We start from the raw sequence: 21,068 nt of genomic DNA, 5'->3' as shown, positions 1-21,068 counted from the left end.
AAGACTCCAAATTCCACAAACTTCCTATATGTGTAACTTTACTCATTTTAGTTCTCAACTGAGTATCTTCAAGGATTTATAAAAATAGGCTCACAGAACAGAATAATTTCAGATTTCTACTCTGTGTTGTCTTTATTCTTAAAAGGTAGTAATTAGTATTTATTAGTGAATGTATTAGAGTTCTGTTTAAATTGCTAGGATGTTCCTTGCAGTTTTATAGATCAGAAAAACTAAAAAGTACTCCCTCATTATTATACCTCCAAGTCATATTTTAGTTTGTCTTGCTGACTACTATAATTAGAAGTAGTCCTGAATAAAATATTACTGAAAATGAGTAAGGAAGATGGAACTGAACCATTAAATTTCAGGAAGAATACAAATAAATTTAATTATGTAGTACTGTGATTGTATTTTAGCTCTTGTATAAATATTTATATGCCAGATTTTTGATAGTCAAATAGGAAAAAGTGTTTCAGCTCTTCATGGCCATCCCAGGAAATGAATGTCTGTTTAGTCCATCAGAAAGTTTAGTTCAGGTTAATTCTCAGTGGGGATAGATGCGTATCTGTCAAATAAAAGGTATGCTTGAACTATTCTAATGTTTTAGCAGCTGCATTTAATACAGATTTCATCCAGTGGGAAAACTACTGTACAGCTACCTAATCCTCTTTTCAAATTACACACTGAAGAAACAATAATGAAAACATCATTAACTGAAGTAGTAGGAATAGACATGAAAAGAATTTTGTAAATGATACGTGATCAAACACTAGAAATAGTCCCATTTTTTCCTTTTTCTCCTTTTTTAAGCTAACATTAGAATTGATTAATTGGATATAAAGCCCAACACTGTAGATTTTTCTACAGAACTACAGATTATTTGAGATGTAGGGATGATAGGGATCCCAAGAAGTAATCCAGTCCATATCCTGCTCTAACACAGAAACAAGTGTACTTAGAGTCTTCCTCACAAATGATTCATTATCCTGTTCTTAAAAATGTCGAGTGCTGAAAATTGCTTGGCAACCCTCAATAGACTGTTCTAGTTTTTAACTAAACTTATAGTCATAGTTTTACTTACATATTTAGGTATATCATTGCAGTTTTGGTAATATTTAATTCTAATCTTTTTTGGTGCAAATAAAATTTCTATTTGTGTTTTCATGAACAATAGAAACAATGGATTATCTTCAATTTAGTAACATCCTTTTTTATATTTTGAAGTTATTACTATGTCTTCCACCATCCTCCCTTTTCCAGATTGAACCCCAATTATTTCTGCTTTCCAGCTTTTCTAGTGAGAGGATTACTCCCTCCCCACTATCTTATAAGCAGTGCCTCTATTAATATATCCCAAGAGGAATTGCACTTTCTGTAGTCATATCAACATTATATATTGCTGCCCAATTTTCTTTTTGTTTTTTATTCCAAACAATTTTCTGCTATATAGCTGCTCATCTTCTGGATCTCTGCCTAGTTTGATTCCCATTTCAGGTCACTGCAGCTCCCCTGGCCCAATGTCTACCAAATGGTTCATGTTTGCTTGGTGGAAGACAGCACCAAGCAAACAGCCCATTTCCTTAATCCCATACTATGTGAAGTGCTAAAGAGGCAACACATGGGTGAGATGGGAGCGTGCACTCCCCTGTGCAGCTTTCTAGTCTTGGTAGCTAGAGACTTCTTGTGAACCCTTTTATGTAAATGATTAGAAAAGTGGAAACATAAAAGTTAAATAAGGTGTTCAAATAATAATGTCCTGCTTTTGGCTGTTTCAAGTCTTGTAATCTTTTTTTTATTATTATTATTATTTTACAGGTAGATAATGACAATTATAAAGCTCAGTTTCTGAAGACAAATGATGAGGGTAAAGTCTTAGAAATTTCTGATTTAAAAGCATTTACAAGGTATTCTGTAGTAATCATTGCCTTTACGGGGGATGTTAATGCTGCACTTATTGAAGGCAAAGCTAGTTCTCCAGTAATTGTCTCCACTTTTGAAGCAGGTTTGTATTTTTCTCTACTTTACATGGATCAAACTTTGCAGTTTTTCCTTCATCGGACAAATAAATTAGAGTTTTGAACACATGGTGCACTTTTAATGCAGATTCGTTCTCACAATATTTTTTCTTTAATATTTAAAAAGGTGGCAGTCAACAAAAAAAGTGATGGTGATAATAAATACTAGGATTTACCTTCAGTAATGCAGAGATCTTAACTTGCTTCATGTAAAATATGGCTGTGTGGAACACAGCCATCTAGATTACTTCTATAGTCAATGAAGAGAGATCCTATTTATATTAGCATGTATATGTAAGACACCGGTCTTAGGAACGGATGACTCTCCCCTGTGGAGGTGCCTGTTTCCCTTAAGACACTATTGAAAACTCTATATACAACATCCTTGGTCTTGATGCAAAATTTAAACATATAAAAATTAAAAGTGAAGTGAATCCTAATGTTTATAAAGCATACCTGTACTGACTTGAGGACACAATCTGTGTATTCTGAGTGGAAGGAGATTGTTAGTGAAGGCCCACAGGGATCTGTCTTGAGTCAGCTGTTCCACAGATTCAAAACAATCTGGAGAATGAGGTAGATACTAAGGTGACAAAAGTTGCTGATGCTATTAAATTACTCAGAGAAATAAAACTGAGAGATGAGAGTGAGGAACTGTGCAAGGACTTAGAGGCTACATTACAGAAAAGTAGATAGCATTTGCTTAGGAAAATAGAAACAGACGGACATGGGGAAGATATAGTCCTAGCTTTACATACATAGTTCCTGGTTGTGCTCTGTCTACTATCTTTGCTGGGTTTGAATTGTTCACTAAGGATATTTAAACAAACAAACAAACAAAACAACAAAAAAATATTTTCTGAAAAGATATTGAAGTTTTGTTTCATTCAAACTAATTATCAACTGTGTATAAACTACAATTGCCTTATCTCTAGTGAGGTTAGCTGCAGGTCAGCTTTTTTAGCTATATACTCAGGTTAATTTCAGATTTAGGCATACTACACAGTGATTGTATTTATCATTTGTCTTTCCTTTGATGAATGAAAATCCAGTGTCCCTAATGATACGATGATGATGATATGAATGTGTGTATATATATCTGTATCTTTCTAATGCCTTTAATACATTAAATTCTAAGGTTTTCATGACCTGTTTATATCCCTGGAGGCTGATATTGTTTTTTACTGTGGAAAAATGAATGAAGATTAAATTAGGTGGTAGCTGGGTCTGTCCTATGAGGTATCCTCTTTCGTAGCCCTTTCTCTTATGTAAAAATATGATACATTAGGACATGCAGTAACCTCAGAGAAGAACAGTTATTTTTTCCATCTCGTCTCATCTGGTTTGTACAGCCTAGCATATGGCTGAGTAAGGACCGATTTACATAGACTTACTCCAGAGAAGCCTGAGTAAGCATTTCTTGGCTGGTGTAAAAAACCTGGAAGGTATGACAACTGCATCTAAATCCTTGGCTGAGGGAATGTGTTTACCTTCAGTTGCCTGATTTCACTACTTAGAGGTCACGCTACATACTTGTCTGCTCAGGTAGAGCAATAAATATTTAGCTGCCTGGAAAGAATGTTACAGTCTTTTCTTTCAGACAGGGACATTGGGAAAATGATTTATACCTTTGCTGTCTTGAGAATAAGCTACTGGAATAAGCGTTTGACAAAAAACTGTCTTTGGGAAAAATGCATGTTGTGTTTGTGTCTGGGCATCGGCTAGTGGAAAGTTTTTTCCTAAAGAGTTAGCTGTGATAAGCAGAGACTCTTAGGAGCACGGTGGCTTGTTTATATGTTGAGAGGGAGCTTGCTGTTGACAGAGGGCTTTCAGAAAGGGATACTCAAGACTAACACTTGATTCTTGCTTGTCAGCCCATGCAAGGATTTGTTTACCCCAGATGTATTACAAGATATAATGATGCCCTCAGGCTTTCTGAGTAGAAAATCAGAAGAAACTCTTCTGAGTAGAAACTACTGAGGATTATCTAATAATTATTTTTAATATTTGCAGCATTAAATGCTATCCTTAAGAATAATATTTCACTAAATATTTAACTTTTTATTGTCTTTATAAATATTTATGTATGCAATAAGTATTTGAGATGTTTTTAGTAAAAACAGAAAATACCAATGAAATAATACTGATGTGCAAAAATATAATTTGTAATTTTTAAGGTTTTACTCTAATAGTAATAGTAGTAAACAGATTTAAGTGGATCATTGAAATATTTATTTCAGTGCCTGAAGACCCACCCAACAACATAACGTTTCAGAAGATACCAGACGAAGTAACAAAGTTCCAAGTAACATTTGTGCCACCATCTGAACCAAATGGAAATATTCAGGTGTATCAAGCTATGGTTTACAATGAAGATGACCCCGCTGCCATCCGGATCCACAACCTTAGTGTCATTGATAAAACAGATCAGTCAGTCACTGCCATGATAGAAGGACTAAAAGGAGGACACACCTATAATGTCAGCGTAAGAACTGATACTTTTTCTTTGGACTTTTTCTTTGTTATGAGTGAGAGATTAGTCTGAACAGGGAACATAAACCTAGGCTGAATATGAGATTTTTATTCTGAGAATGTTAGAAGAGAGACAAGTCTGAGGACCGAGGGCAGCAATGAAGAGGGTGGAGTGAGTGGGAGCAGGATACAGTACTAGTGGTTAGCTTTGTACTCTGGATCACCAGTTCATGTGCTAGCAAAGCAGCCTGTGACACATCATCACAAGTACAAGACTAAATCTCTCTCTTAATTCCGCCACTTACATTGCTCATTTGGCTCAGAGGAAAGGTCCAGTTCTGCAAGGGGAGCTTGCTAGAAGTATGTACATGAAGTCCTTTCAAATAATCAGAGACTAGGACATGAGAGGAGGCGACATAATTGCTTAAGTGGGCTTGTTTTTCTCGTTTTTGTAAGAGCTACATTGCAAGCGATAAAGTGTTACTGTACTTAGGATTGTAAAGAAATATGAAGTTCTAGCAAAGTGTGAATGCATAAAAGGAGTGTTTCAGCATTCATTGTTGCTTCAAATATATCCAGATTTGGCCAATTTGAAGCTATTGCAAATACTCATTAAAACAGGTGTTTGTTTTTTTAAGGTGTATGCAATTAATGGTGCTGGTGCAGGGCCAAAAATTCAATTGAAAATAACCATGGATATCAAAGGTATGTCTCATAAAGTGCCCTTTAGTTGAAATCTCTATAAATGCTGAAGAAACTGCTGTTCTACCTGTGAGTACACAGCTGTGTGCCTTTGTTATTTAGAGGCCACATAATGTAGGAGCAGGAGCACATAACTGATAGCCTTGAATTGCAGTGCTCAATTTTTCTGTGTATCACTGATCATTTGCTATTCATATTTGAATGATACTTTAAACAATGTGCAGACTCAGTGAAGTAATCATGTTGATTTCAGTATTTTAGTTACCATCAGCGAACAGCTTAGAAGAATATCACAGAGGTATAGCATAAGTATACAGTATCACAGTTGTGGAAATAAATACAATCATTGATTGAAATTCATTGAAAAACTAAGACTCAGTCTTTTTATTGTTTTCTCTTTTAATTGAAAACCAATGTGCAGAGGCATTTATCAGAATACAGTTTTTAGAGGCTTAAGGCATTAAGTAGAACATTAAGTTGTCCCTGAAAATATGCTGAAGATTTGTCTTGCATAACAGCTATGTGCCTGAACAATGTACTTGTAGTGAAAACATTTTAAAATAAAACTCTGTGGTATATCTTTGTTTAAAAACAGAACCACCACGACCTAAAAAGAAACCAGCACCAGTTTATGATACCAATGGGGCGTTACTCGTCACAGCTACAACAATTACGATCAGAATGCCGATATGTTACTACAGTGATGATCATGGCCCTATCAAGAAGATACAAGTTCTTGTTGTGGAAGCCGGAGGTAGAATTTTATAAGTTCTCTTGAAAATTGTTTTCAGGTTTTTAAAATTTCTTTATTTTCAGGCTGTTTTTCTTTTCTCTTTTATTTCTTTTCTTGGGTCTCAGTAATTTCACGTTAGAAAACAGCTAACAAAGTCATTTTAGCTGTGGCAACAGTACTAAGAGCAAGGTATCTTTCACAATACATGTGGGCTGGGTACTGGATTTTGGGAACACTTGCCAACAAAGAGTCACCCATGCTGTTTGAAGTCACCACTATTATTCTAGCCCTATTGTTGTCATTATATTTTCTTTATTTCCTATTTCCTTGGAAAAAAACCACATTTGGCATATGTGAAAGGTAAATAAATCTGAAACTTTTTTTTGTAAGGTTTTTCTTCTGTTGCTATTAGTGTTGCCTGTAAAAGAATGCAGTCATGTGCAGCTGATATTTCCATTTCATAACGGGGGCAGAGGGATTTATATAAATCCCTCCTGTAGACTGTGGGGTAGAATGTGTATTCCCTCGTACGGACTGATGAACATTTACTCATATGAACAGTGCCGTGATACTCTTTTGAGTAATTGCCTACCATTGTGTGTGGGAGTTTCATGACAGGGCATCATGTGGTCAGGCTTACTGTACCTAAGAAGGACAAAGTCCAGGTATTTAATTCCCTTGTTTTGCTTGCTTTCAAAGTATAGAAGTAAAGCATTCACATTAAGTGAATTCACATTAAGTTTCTCACCTTTTTCTGAATTTTGCATTTTAGCACGAATCCTACAGACATTTACTTCGTAGCTATTGCTGTGAAGATTCTCTTGAACTGGTAGATATGCAAATATCATGTTAAGCAACATTTTAAAGATTTTTCTCTTGAGTTGCTGGGTACTATCCACTTATGGAAATCTAGTAATTTCATTTACGAACCAGTCTTTACTGTCTTTAGAGTAAACACTTTTTACTGTCTTTGCTAGCCATGCTCAGTTTCAAAGTCAAGTGGCTTGCACAAGTGATATCCTCTACAGGCAGAGCTCATGTGCGAGACTGCCCCTGAAATTTTCTAGTTGTGATTCAGCTGACTTACTCTGAGTTAGCAAAATATAGATAGTGTGGATAATAAGGAAATTTGGGTTCAAGTGCAAATACAGTTATAGACTTAGTCGTGTAAATAGCACCGATGGCATGCTAAGCTCTTAAAAACATTAGTTTGCTATTTAACTTCTTTAATTACAGTCTGGTTAGAATCTAAATTGTTTCTGATTATTTCTTTTCTTGACAATAGCTCAGCATGATGGTAATGTTACTAAGTGGTATGATGCCTACTTCAACAGACCGAGGCCGTATTTTACAAATGAAGGCTTTCCAAACCCACCATGTATAGAAGGAAAAGAAGATCTGAGTGGCAAAGAAGAGATATATGTCATAGGTGCTGATACTACATGTATGATTCCAGGCAGTCAAGACAAAATATGTAATGGCCCACTGAAACCAAGAAAGCAATACCTGTAAGTACATTTGTCTCTATGTTTGTCCAAGAGAAAGATTTAAGTGAAGTATACATTTATACAAACATACAAAATGTGTAGTTCAATTATGAAAAGGTAGAGATTGAAATGATCTTCATGTGTCTCTAATTTTAAATTTTTTGGCTGAGCATAAATATGGGAAACAAATTTTTTAAAAAGTTTCAGGTAATAAAAGATGCTTACTAAGTTCTTAAATTAAATAAGCCCAAATTCAAGATAAGTAATTCATATAGTTTGATTATATATCTAAGATACTGACACTGAGTCCTTGGTGTCTGTCATAACGTCACTTTAGCAGGTGAATAATGATTCCAGCTTACATTATACTAAAACTGAAAAATAGTTTTTAGTTTCTAAGTTAAATAATACTTAAGAAAATGCACATAAACATTTATTTCATTAGTTTTCTTGGTTTTATTTCACAGATTTAAGTTCAGAGCAACTAATGTTAAAGGACAGTTTACAGATTCTGACTATTCTGACCCTGTCAAAACTTTGGGTAAGGAGAGTGTCATTTACTAAAGTATTTCTCTATTTCCAAAGAATCTAGAGAATTCCATGTTTCTTTTAGAGTGGTTTCCCTGAATTAAATAACCTCTGGTTTTATTGGACCTATCTTAACCAGAATGGCTGAGTTTCCCTCTGTGTTGGATGTAGAGCTATTGCAGTGAGCCTAGTGTAGGAAACCTGTTGGCTGCAGATCATTCCTTCAAGTGGCAGCTCATCTAAGGACATGACCCTTTAGCCCTTCATCCTTTAGATACAGACAAAGCTCCATATTAATTAATAAATTAATATTGTCTAATAGAATCTATCTGGTTCTGATGTCACTGGCCAATATGCCAGCTGTTATGGGGTCTCAAATCCAGCATAAATTCCTCCATGGCAGTGTCGATCTACCCCCAAAATTGTGAGTGGAGACTTTTGTAGCAGATCGCAATAAGATCTGTAAGTTCTTTTAATATATTGGTAAGCCAAAACTTACTTATCCCTGACTTTCTGAAAAGGGATCCCAAGAGAACTGGATGAGTACCCAGAAGAATTTTAGTGGGCACATATTTTTCATTTGGCATTCATCTTCTGTGATATGAGCTCCCTTATTCATCTAATCCATGTTAGAAATTTGTTATATGATCTGATACTGAAGATCCTGAAATGCTAATTCTCTATCTGAATATTCTGAAAGGATCTGGCACTACTTTTCAGAAGAAATTTATGCTGCCTGAGATCAGAATTGTAATTTCATTTTAAATTAATGAAATTCTTTTGTAATAATCACTGAAATTTGTGTTTTTCCAACATGACACTTTCATTTTAGTAGATAAAAGACTAATTTGAATTTTGGTAGAGGTATTCATGACTAGATTATTTTGGTTTCTGAATCTATAGAATAAGTACTTATAGAATTGCGTTGGGAAAGCTGCCTGTCGGAAAAGGACCTGGGGGTGCTGGTTGACAGCCGGCTGAACATGAGCCGGCAGTGTGCCCAGGTGGCCAAGAAGGCCAACGGCATCCTGGCCTGTATCAGAAATAGTGTGGCCAGCAGGAGGAGGGAGGTGATCGTGCCCCTGTACTCGGCCCTGGTGAGGCCGCACCTCGAATCCTGTGTTCAGTTTTGGGCCCCTCACTACAAGAAGGACACTGAGGTGCTGGAGCGTGTCCAGAGAAGGGCAATGAAGCTGGTGAAGGGTCTGGAGCACAAGTCTTATGAGGAGCGGCTGAGGGAACTGGGGTTGTTTAGCCTGGAGAAGAGGAGGCTGAGGGGAGACCTCATCACGCCCTACAACTACCTGAAAGGAGGTTGTAGCGAGGTGGGGGTTGGTCTCTTCCCCCCAGTAACTAGCGAAAGGATGAGAGGAAATGGCCTCAAGTTGCTCCAGGGGAGGTTTAGACAGGACATTAGGAAAAATGTCTTTACTGAAAGAGTGGTGAAGCCTTGGAAGAGGCTGCCCAGGGAAGTGGTAGAGTCACCATCCCTGGAAGTATTTAAAAGACGTGTAGATGAGGCGCTTAGGGACATGGTTTAGTGGGCATGGTGGTGTTGGGTTGACGGTTTGACTTGATGATCTTAGAGGTCTTTTCCAACCTTAATGATTCTATGATTCTATGATTCTAATAGGTAGGTCTTTGATCTGGAAAACCACAAAGCTAACCTTGTATCTGTGCAATTTGATACTGCATGTTAAATATGTTTGAAGCAGAAAAAAATATGGAAAGCCTATGAGAGAGTTATCTGTGACAGATGTCAGATGCTCTTGTTAAACAATAGGAATTTTGCTAGGGAGGAACACTGAAGCAGAAATTATTGGAATACACAGCTGCAATAATGATTTTTTAAGTATAGTAAAGGATACATTTTAATATGGCGCTCTCACTCAACCATACTTGGAGTACCACAATTCTCCTCTTGAGCTGGAGAAGTGGAGTTTCTTCCTCATAACCCATGACTGATATTGCAAAAGTAACGTCCATACTACAATGAAAGGTCAGGATTTTTCCATGAGATAATTAAGATGTGGTGACAAATACTGCTTAAACTTCTAATACATCAAGGCAGCTTATACCCTTTTCATAAACTCTGATAGCTAGTTCAGCAAATCATTGTGGGGCAGCTGGTAGTCCTGTGTAAGTGTAGACTTTTTCCATGTGAAATACAAAGCTGATGAGACAGGAAATAATCAAAATGGGTTTTCCTGACACAGCCTTTTGCATAGAAACCTACCTTATGATATTCTATTATTGTATTTTATTATCATAATGTATTGAGTGGCAGCTCCTCAGAATTATACAACATGTCAGTGCTGCATACTGGTTTTATAATACCTGTTTTTCCTACTATGCCAAATCTTCTGTTTTGTGTTCTTCTCCTTGCCCATCATCATCTCTACAGACATGTAGTCCTTCCCTGTTGCAAAATAGGAGAAAATGTATTTTTTTTATTCTTGGTGAGTATCCTGCCAGCGCTGTTTTGTTTAATAACATTGGCAATGCTTGGACTGGTTAACCGTAGGGTTTAACATTGACTTCACTGTTTGGTGGAAAATAGATAGAACTGTTGTAGAGGTTCCTCTGGAAATTCTTCTGTTCTTCTTCCACATTACTAAGATTTGTACCTTATCACAGAAATCAGTGAGTGGCGGGGACTTTTTCATTCCTTTTCTCTTTGTAACAGTTTTCTATATACTTGCTTTTCTTCTCTATTGTCTTCCCCTGGCCTAAATTGTTCTTACCTTGTAGCATCCAGTGTTGCACCTGAGACTTTACTAATGCAGTGGAAGAATTATTTCAGGTGTTTTGGAAACTATGCCTACTTCTGTGTATCACGAGATTATGGCTGTTGTTTCATATAGGCATGATAATACTTATTCATGTTTTGGTCTACAACAACCTCACACTTTCTTCTGATAAATTGCTACCTAACCTACTCTTTAATAAGCTGTATTATTATAGCTGATTATTCCTGCCTACGTGTAGAACCATGCACTTGATCTTACAAAATTGCATCCTACTGTTTTAAGACCATTTTTTCAGCTAGATCAGGATAATTTTTAATTTTAATCATGTTCTCCAATGTACGTGCAGTACAGATCATCTGCAATATACTCTCTAATCCAAGAATCAGGGACTTTTGAGAGAAATGAAGCCTAGACTTCAGTGTTTCCTAGTGTGTCCTTGGGAGGACACACATTTTCGTATGGCAGGAAGCAGTACATTTTCTGTCCTTCCTGGAGGCCGGACAGGAACTGTTTTCTACAGTGGATCAGAAGGTGGAGTTGAATACCAACATAGGTGAAGAATACCAGCATTAGTAATCCCTTGCTTTTCTTATTTTCACTGTGTGCCTAAGGAAGAAGGAGGCTGAGGTTTTTGAGATAGGGGCAGGATTACCAGGAAGGGTGGGAAATTAAATGCGTCACAGAAATTTAGCACCAAAAAGGTTTGAAAAGAGGTCTAGAAACTACTAATCAGTTTATCAGTCTCTGAATGAGCCTTCATTCTCACCCGGAAGGACTGATTAGAATACCATTTTTATCATAAAGGTCTTTATGATTACTTTTGACCTGCTGGTGGTTATCCATAACAATATCACCAATTCCCACATAAATAAAGAGCATGAGTTAATGGTCAGTAAAGCAGATTAATCCAGAAAGTTCAGATCCGATCACTAGGTGGGTTCCTTCAGCACCCTGAGGAGAGTATTTTGTGCCTGTGAGTGATGGCTGCAAGCCTCATAACTTTAGAGTTGTGGCTCTTCCTTTTCCACTTCTGGAGTTTTATTATTCCTAGCTGACAGAGCAGTGTGTCTATTCTTGGCTGCAGAGAGGCTGAAGCAGGAGCCCAGCTCAGGCTAGTGTTCAGACTGGTGTTACTGCAGTGTAGATCTACCTTAACCTTTTTAGCAGGTAAAACTGAAAAGCACCAGGGATGGCTGCACATATAGCTGTAGACATATATTAGCATTATATATTATATAGATCAACAGTGTTTAGGAACCTTTAAATAATTTGTTTCTGGTTTTGTTATATTTTTCTTTCCTGGGCAGCTCTTCGACTGACACAAAACAGATGCAGTTCTACAGAAAGAACTGTCTCTCATCGGTCCCTGATTTCACCCTGTCAGAAATGTAAAAATTGTAATGAATCTATGAAATATTAGGTTTCCACTTTCTGTTGCAGGTGAAGGACTGTCAGGAAGATCTGTAGAAGTTATCCTTGCTGTTACTTTATGTATACTTTCAGTTGTTCTTTTGGTGGCTGCAGTATATGCTTTTGCAAGGTGAGATTTATGTATCTTTGCCATACCATGCTTGCAAGCACTCAAAACTGTTTTAAAGAAGAGTTGAAACAGTCCTGCAAATGGAACCAATCTGTCATTTCAAAATGTATTGCATTTTCTTTTTTTTTTTTTTTTTGTCTTTTATGTAGAAACTTAGGGAGGGACTCACAAAGGCTAGCTTTAGTCTAGTGAGGGTAACCTCCATAGATGAAGGAGAAAAAACAACTTCTCCAGAGGGTAAATCAGAGCAGTAGCCTATATTACCCCTTCAGAGCCACTCCTCTATTGACCTGAGGGTACAGATCAGAGTGTCAGCTGGCTGAAGTTAGCGTGATGGCTAACCCCATTGACAGCTTGATATGAAGTAAATACTCTAAATTCTGTTTTCTTTCTTACTAATAAATTTATCAGTTAAATACAGCGGAGTCTCACATGTGAAAGAGAATTCGACCTCTAAATTCAAATTGTGAAGAAATGCCCGTGTAAAGGAGCAGACTGGGTACTGCATATATGTTAGTTTGCTCATTCGTCAGAAGTTCTGTTCTTCCTCAGCAGCATCATTCAGGCATTGCCAAAGAATTTATGTAGGAAAACTAAAAGAATATACAGGCAAAATTATTTCCATATGAATTTTTGACAATGTAACTGCTGGATTTGAATAAATTACACTATTGGAAGGGAGAGCAGAATAAAGGCCAAGGAAGGATTTCTGGCAACCATTTTTCAGTTTCAGCCTGTCTAATCAAAGTATTGACATATATGTCTTTAAATCTTTTGCACGTTTATTTTTCAGTATTATTTTCTGTTTAGGATTCGGCAAAAGCAAAAAGAGGGAGGCACATACTCCCCACGAGATGCTGAAATTATTGACACTAAGTTCAAACTGGATCAGTTGATCACAGTGGCAGACCTGGAGCTGAAGGATGAGAGATTTACACGGTAAGCGTACTCCTTAGGCAAAACAGTAGTCCAAAGGGGCTGTAGCCATGACCTCTTTCTGACCTTTGCTTGTTTGGAAGTGTTTGTGGTGTTCTTATTTACACAGGTCAGTGAGATCCTCTTTCAAAGAATGACCTCCATCCTCAAGACACTTCTCACTAGCTTTTAGAAAATCACTTAATCTTCAGCTCTTTTTACAACAAGATAAAGATCTAAGTGCAAATCACTGTTTAATTGTGTTAGCAAAAAAAGGGCTACCTATTTTTAAACATGCAGAATTTCTGAGTTTTTTTAATGGCCCAGTGTTTTGTGTAGACTGCAAACCTACATAAGCATTTTGAAAGAGTCAAACTCCCAGAAGTCCCGGTCAACTAATTCAAGAATAAATCTGTCATTGTTTAATTGACATTTAGAAAGCGTTTTTTTCACAAAGGGGTTTGCATAACATCTGGGTTTCCGTGGAGCTCAGCACACTGGCTATCTTGACATCTACTCCTTTAAGGTGTATGCAACAATTCCAGGCAGCAATTCATATTTTCTGTCCAACAAAGAATCTTGTCACAGATATTTATCAGAAGGAACACTGCTCTTTCTGACTGCCAGAAATATGGGTATTATTCACCAAATAAATGTAATGATGATTCTCAATAATATATGGCATCCAACTGAGTTAAAAATGTTTGGTGAACATTCTTTACCTGCCTGTGTTTTCCCTGCTGTGTCACAGATGAAACACTGTGGTAGGCAGTCTCCTTAAAGATGAGAAGCCTAAAATAGTCTTGCCCTAGCAGTCAGGCATCCTACTGTTGCAGACTAGGAATAGCTGGAAGATGAAAGGTTGTAGCTGTTGACCTGTTTTGTTTGAATGTGTGTATGTCATGTGTGTGGTACAGAGTAAGTTGATTGCATGTACAAACCTGTTCAAAATAGTGCGCACAGGAATGGCTGCTTGTAACAGATGAGAAAACATACTGTGAATCATCTGGAAATCATCGACGTAATGGATGTGGTATGTTCTGTGTGGGGCACATGTCATTCAGATAGCGTTGTTTAGTACCTGCTAATAACAGCAGAAAACATTCTCTGAAGACAGAACCATTGCCAATGCACTGTGATAACTGTGACTCGTATAAATGATCTTGATGGATCTTCAAAATGGCCTTGTTTCGAAACTGTTAGCTGAATAAGAATAGTACTAATTTTGCTTATATACTAAAGTGTTAATGGATTTTACTTCCAGATACTCTTCATTTTTCTTTAGACGCAAGGAGATATTTGTCATCCAGTAAGTTTTTGTATTATTGAAGCAACATGGTGTGTTTTCCATTCTGTTCTCTTAACCTGTGTGCTACCATACTATAATGAATGATACAGTTAATCAAAATGAAATGTCAATCTTTGCAGCTATACTAATGACAAGCAGTGGTATTTGTCATCATGAAATCATGTTTATTTTTAGTCACTAATGCTAACGTACAACAGTTCCACAACCATTTTGAAATACATCAGGGCAATTTTTACATGGAAATTATAACACATTATGACAATATAGCACTGATATATACAACCTATCCTTGAAGCAAATGTAGTGCAAATGTGACATAAGAAACATACTTTTCTTTCCTTTGGCAGTTAGAATGTATGTAGTTAAGAGAAGTTCTCTTTTTTTCTCAACTGCCTTTTGTACTCACTCACATTGCAGCTGTTTTGTACTATGCCACTACAATCTCAGCAACATATCCATGCAGTCAAATCCTTTATCAGTTTGCAGAGTACTATTCTGCCACTTCTCTGTCTAAATTATTTGTAGTTTGGATTTGTACAGTCTCAAGCTCTACAGGGTAATTGTGAATGATAATATTTCATATTTATGTGCACTTCATTACATGATTTATGCACAGCAAGGCCTTCACTGAACAGTGCTTCAGCAGTTTTAGTTACATGAGTCAGTCTCACATTTTGGTTTGCGGTTTGTCATGTCCTTCCATCTGTATTTCTCTCTTTCCTCCTTCCTCACTCCTCTATCGGCCAAAAGCAAAGACTCTGTTCTTCTGCCATTCTTATAAGATACATAATGCAGCTGTTAAATTTTGGATTATTATTTTTCAAACAGTAGCTGCACTGAAGCTATAGCAGGCTTCTTGCGCAGGTCCTTTGTTGGACATTGCAACGAATTGTTGAAATTTGAAGTGCAGGCACTAACTGAGAGTTCCTCAGGACAGGATTCATGCCATCTTTTCCACTGGAAGTCAGTAAATATACTGTGGGACCCTACTAGATAACATGCATATAGTAATGAGGGGCAAGATATCCTTTATCTGCTCAAAACTTTTTAGTTTATTATGGCTTTTTTTTAAGCTTTAAAGAATGTTTTAATACGTGTAAGATTCTGTTCTGGTAATGTCAGTGACCAAAAGAGACATTTTAGGTGTCTCTAATGCTGTCTTTCATATAGATACATCCTTCCTGGTAATGATGAGTTGTATCAAGAAGCTGGCAGAAGCATGGCAGCATGCATCAAGGCAGCTTACTGCAAAACCTAATGTCTAAAATATTTTTGCTGCCTGTTTTCAGACTTCCACAGTTACACCACGAACGAACTTTTGTACCTGTTGCCTTTGGGGAATAGCTATGTAGAAGTCAACCATAGTCCCAGTTCTTATGTTGTCCTTATCATTCTCATGGTTTGTGGTTAAAGCAGTGACATGTTAACATGTTAAATTATTGTGTGACACGTTGATGACTACAGTGTAACTTCGCAAATTTACCATGCATTTGGAATGGGACTGTGCATCACTGCATCTGCATAACCTGCTGCCATACGTTGGCTGCATTTAGTCAGCTATCTCAGCCGTGTTTGCAAAGCTTGCTATGTTGCAGAATGCTAGTTTCAGTTCATGGCATCTTGTAATTGTATGAGGAAAACGTAGATAGGCAGACTCCTTTTCCAGGCTGGCTCGTTTGTATTTCTTGGATAGCAGTAAATCAGCTGAAATCTGGTGCAACTAAGTATACTTTCTACCCTGAAAGTGTGATGGGGAGTTTGTGTGAAAATCTTTAGTGATAAAAGAGCAATGTAGATTTTTTTCTGTACCTACTAATCATCCCATTCAGTGCTCATTTGAAGGAGATGCTTTGGAAACAAAGTGTTTTGCCATTTCTCAGCCAGTATATTATTTATCATGTTAGCTACTATAAATCAGTAAAGGCATGGACTTGCAGTGACACAGTTCATCCACAGAATCAAGATACTCTAGCCTGCTCCATGAGATCCTTCTTAACTGTCTCATACATTGTCTCTTCAGACATTCTCTCATATTTAGTGGATCGTGGCCTATGATCTTGGCTCATATTCTCAGAAAATTTGTGCAGGTGGTATCCCATGAGAAACAAAAAGGAGTAGTAAACGTTTTTTCTGTTCTGTAAAAATATGACTGGAAATATTTTTTCTCACTCTTAGCAGATCAAAAATTCAAAAGCTTGAAAAGTTTAATGAACCAAAACTCAGCAAATTTTCAGTATAGGTTAATCAAAACATTTTCTTTCACACATATTTATAACTTTTTTAGTATGAATTATTTGCATTACAAAAATCAGTTTAAGTAGAAAAAACATCAAATTTAAAAGTGCCAAGTATCCCATTTTGCCAATTTTGAAACTCTTTTGGGGTTCAACATTTTTTTCAAATCAGAAAATTCATGACAAATCCCAGTTCCCAGTAGCAATTTTTTAACATAATGGTGATCAGAAAAAAATTTTGCTTGAAAAACTTCAGTGTCTGAAAATTACTAATACTAGCTAATACATATACACCATCTTTCAGCAAGTCTTTGTTAGGTGGTTCATTAATGGGATGTAGCTTCAGAGGGCATGCAGGGAATTACATCTTACTGAATTCATGGAAAATGAGATCTGCTTTATGAAGCCAAAATGCTAACTTTGAATGTTTGGGACATACATTGATCTCCATGATGGTGGAGATGGTATGAGCCAGGCAATAACAGAAGAAAACAACCCTTGTTTAAAACATATGTAGCCCATCAGTTTAAACTGGATTAAACATTGGCTCATTAAGCACACTGAATATACATATTCTGCAGCCTCTCATCATTTACTTTTTGTAACATGTCCATAGGGTTTGCCAGGTTACTTTTCAAAGCAGACATTTATCTGCTGTGAATAGACTCTGTCAATAAATTTTCAAGACACACCAGGTTTGGTGAGAGAAAAGTAACTCTTCCCTGTTCCAGATGCTCACCTGGGAAAAAACTTCTTTGGCACCCTACTTTCATAGTGGTTTCTGCAGCAAGCATAAAGCCATGTAGGTCCCTGTTTCTTAAAATCTTTCCTTGAGAAGTTACACCTTGTAGTGGATACTTTGAGGCTTTTGTTTCGTTCCATGTGAGACAGCTCGTCAAGCAAATGGGGCACAGATTCAGGAGAAATATTTCTGAATTACAGACACCGTAACCCTTGCAAATACCAGGCGATTAGAACTTTTTATGGAAAAGTATTGTCTGGTCTCCCCTTTCCTATATATTGTGCATTCAGCAGGTGTCTATATTCAAGGTAACACTTCTGCACAAACATTACTTTCTCTAGACCAGCCTGTTTCTTCTTTCTTTAAGTCGGGATAGGCATGGCTCCTGCCGTGCCTTTTTCTTCAACAAGTTTCCCTTTAGTAATCAACTATCAAAAATAGGCTTCCTGAGCTTTGTATCCCAGGAGTACAAGGTTTATGAATGTACGTGTTCTGGTACAATGGAATAAATGACCATGTGTTCTCTTTCCTTAGGCCTTTAATATTTAGGAAGGGTTAAGCTCCATATTGCTTTCAATTAACTTGCTAAAAATTAGTTCTTCCGTTGTTCCTAGGAAGTGTCAATGGTGCTTATGAGTTAAGCCTTTTGCCTACATACTCATTTCTGTTGTTTTCTATTTGGACGAAGTTTTAATTCCCTGTGGATTTCAGATGGTTGACCCAGAGAGAAAGCCGAGTCTGTGTGACAATATGGTCTTCAGTTACCACTGCCAACACAAATAAATGGCTTCTTTCTAGCTCTATCATAAGTAATCTGAGTGGGATTCAGATTTTTGATAGACTTCAAAAAATCCCACACATGAAACAATACACTGTTTTAAAAGAAAATCAGATTTAAGGCAATAAAGCATTCTTCATCTTAGAGAATGTTTTTCTTTCCTAGTTTCAAAGTCAGACAAGCGGGAATCTGGAATTGTCCAGCTGAAATAGGGAAATTTGCAACTTCATGGTTTGATTCTAAATTGTGCTCATCAGGATCTAGTGATATCTATATTCTTATGTTTTATACAAAAGACTGGGAAATGTGGAGAACAAGATTACCTGTAGATGAGTATTTGTTCATTGATGAAATACTGTAAGATGATTATTACATATTCCAAGTCAAGAGACTTGGAAAAAATACTAATTTTTGAAGCCTGAGGATGCTGAAACTGAGCATAGCTGTAAGTCTGTAGTGAGCATACAAAATTCATCCCTTCTGAAGATTCTTACACAACAAAGCCAATGTCTTTGCCACAGTCTTCAAATTAGACATTCATTGACATATAAGCATTTAAATGAAATCTTATTTTCTGAGCTGCCAAGCCACTGCTATGTGCACTTGCTACCAACAGAAGTGTGGGAGTTCCATAGTTCTAAAAATCAAGTTCTTCACTTAAATGCCCACAGATAGATTGTCAAACTGTAGGTGCCTTACTTCTTTAAAAACGTTTAGTGCTTGTGAAGGGTAATACATGATTATGCTTTAAAAAAACACCTGTTATTAACACAAAAAATTAACTAGAAAGCAACACTATATAACTAGAAAGCAACAACAATATGTAACACTAAGTGTTTAGTTTATTTCCTGTGCTATTTCAGTGCTTTACTTCCCTTATTTGAGTGAAAGTAAAAAAAGAAAATATTGTTGAGTAAGGTTGTGTTAATGGTGCTGCTTGTCTCCTATGTTCTTTGCTGTTGGATCCATGTACCTTTAGCACTGAAACACTAAATGACATACCCCGGTTACTTATGTACAGCATAGATGTAATTTTTATTCCCTAATGACCAAACTGCATTTGCTTACTGCAAATTAGGTGCAGTAAGCCCCTAATTGCTATCAGTTTGAGAGGCGAAAAGCCAACAGTATTTGAAAAATTACTGGGATGTCAACTGGGAGATGACTTTTCTTCTGTTGTTCTATGGTGAAGATAGGTGAATTCAAAGGGAAAACAAGTGTAATTTCTTTGCTTATAATTTTGTCCTGAAAAAAGGCCTAAAAAAACTTTACTTTCTGCTCAAAGACAAATATATTTACATGCAGTACATTGGCACAGCTATTAAGAATACTTTTTCTTCAGGAAACTTTAGCTCTATAAGGTTGTCAATATTACTAGAAGGTAGTTTCATCTGCCACGTAACACAAAGAACATAAGTGATACAATAAGCACTAGCTAGATGTCTAAATATTCTGAAGAAATTGAGCCGCATGCTTTGTTGTCTTATTGCCACCTTATTTTCTTTTTGATTCTAAAGCTCTCCTTCAGTTGTCCTAGTAAGCAATTTGAGTTTGAGTCTTTTTCTGTCAATTTTTACGCTTCTTTTTACTCCAGTGAGACTGAGCCAAGTCTTTCATAGCCAGTTTGCTTTGTTTGAAGAGAACTGTCCTATCAAAGTATGTACCACAAAGGCATCTTTAGTAGCTTTGAAATTAACTTCTCTGATGCTTAATAATAAATGATTCAACAATTGAATTAATCTAATTTTATTATCTAATTTAAAATTTAAATATTAAAGAATAACTTCATAAACCAAAGTATTTTTAAAGCAAATTGTTGTCTTTTCTACTAAAATTATGGCAGCAGTAGACATTTGTATTTGTATTATAGAATAGTTTTTGAAATATTTGTATATAGGAATGTATGATTTTTGGAGAGACAGACACATAAAAGGTATACTTAGCACTTTTTTGAAGCGGCAAGTTATCTTTTAAACTGTATTACTTCAAACTTTTTGGCTCGATCTTTTAGACAAGCTTTGTGAGACATTCTTAAAATGGGTTCAAAGACGACGGTGGTGACCAAGTTTCAAGGCTACCTGAAAGTCCCCTGAGTATAGATGCTCATGTAACATCTTCATGAAACCTGCTATGGGATCAAGTTAAAGATTTAATATGTAGCACAGTTTTTAAAATCACCAAGCACCAGAAACAGCAGTGAACATGTAAAAATGAGCATGAAAATAGGCGCTCATTTTTTAAATCTTCGGAAAAACAGCCATAGCTGTTTGGTTTCTGTAGAGGCACACCAATAGCATGATTCATCTGTGACTTATTTTAGATATCTGCTTAAAATGAGATGAAATCACACCTATTTCTCTTCATTGATTATAAAAGGAATCTAGAGTGGCTAGCTCAGAAATAGATGTCTGTATTCAGTCAGATGAATCCTATCCTTATGCTCTGAAATGGCCCTTAGAAGAATGATATTGAGTACATAGTGTAAAATGAAGCCTGTCAATGTATGTGAAGTGGTGTGCTGGAAATATGGATTTCCCAGGGCCATATGAGCCCAGAGCACTGTAAAATGATCTGAATAGAATGATAGAAACTGTTACTACCATATGCATATCTGCCAATACCTGAGATAAAAACTAAGCAAGACAATCACTCAAGATATCTGACATATAATAGTATTTGAATCCATGAGAGAAATAAATCTGGTTCTTTAGTTACTTGAGTATTTAATCTAAAACTTATTAACATGCACAATATTGGTTAACTCTCAGCTTGCTACATTTAACAAAAATCTCTGTTGCAGGTTACTTAGTTATAGAAAATCCATCAAGTAAGTTGATTAAAGATATTTATATTGTGGTCGTCA

General features: G+C 36.5%; 1 protein-coding gene across 1 annotated transcript in view; it reads left to right on the top strand.

Annotated features, from left to right (window-relative positions):
* PTPRQ (protein tyrosine phosphatase, receptor type, Q) overlaps window positions 1-21,068 on the top strand; it is a gene marked incomplete at its 5' end in the record, with an annotated part of 71,782 nt that overhangs the window by 32,052 nt on the left and 18,662 nt on the right. The window contains 10 exons of the mRNA XM_009577120.1: window positions 1,816-2,002; window positions 4,256-4,500; window positions 5,126-5,192; window positions 5,785-5,943; window positions 7,208-7,430; window positions 7,877-7,950; window positions 12,128-12,227; window positions 13,038-13,166; window positions 14,407-14,451; window positions 21,006-21,032. Coding sequence (XP_009575415.1) covers window positions 1,816-2,002; window positions 4,256-4,500; window positions 5,126-5,192; window positions 5,785-5,943; window positions 7,208-7,430; window positions 7,877-7,950; window positions 12,128-12,227; window positions 13,038-13,166; window positions 14,407-14,451; window positions 21,006-21,032 — 1,256 coding nt within the window. The remainder of the gene's footprint in view (window positions 1-1,815; window positions 2,003-4,255; window positions 4,501-5,125; window positions 5,193-5,784; window positions 5,944-7,207; window positions 7,431-7,876; window positions 7,951-12,127; window positions 12,228-13,037; window positions 13,167-14,406; window positions 14,452-21,005; window positions 21,033-21,068) is intronic.

Source organism: Fulmarus glacialis, unplaced genomic scaffold (assembly GCF_000690835.1).
Source record: "Fulmarus glacialis isolate BGI_N327 unplaced genomic scaffold, ASM69083v1 scaffold360, whole genome shotgun sequence".
NCBI classification, from domain to species: Eukaryota; Metazoa; Chordata; class Aves; order Procellariiformes; family Procellariidae; genus Fulmarus; species Fulmarus glacialis.
This window is presented reverse-complemented; position numbering and strand designations above follow the sequence as displayed.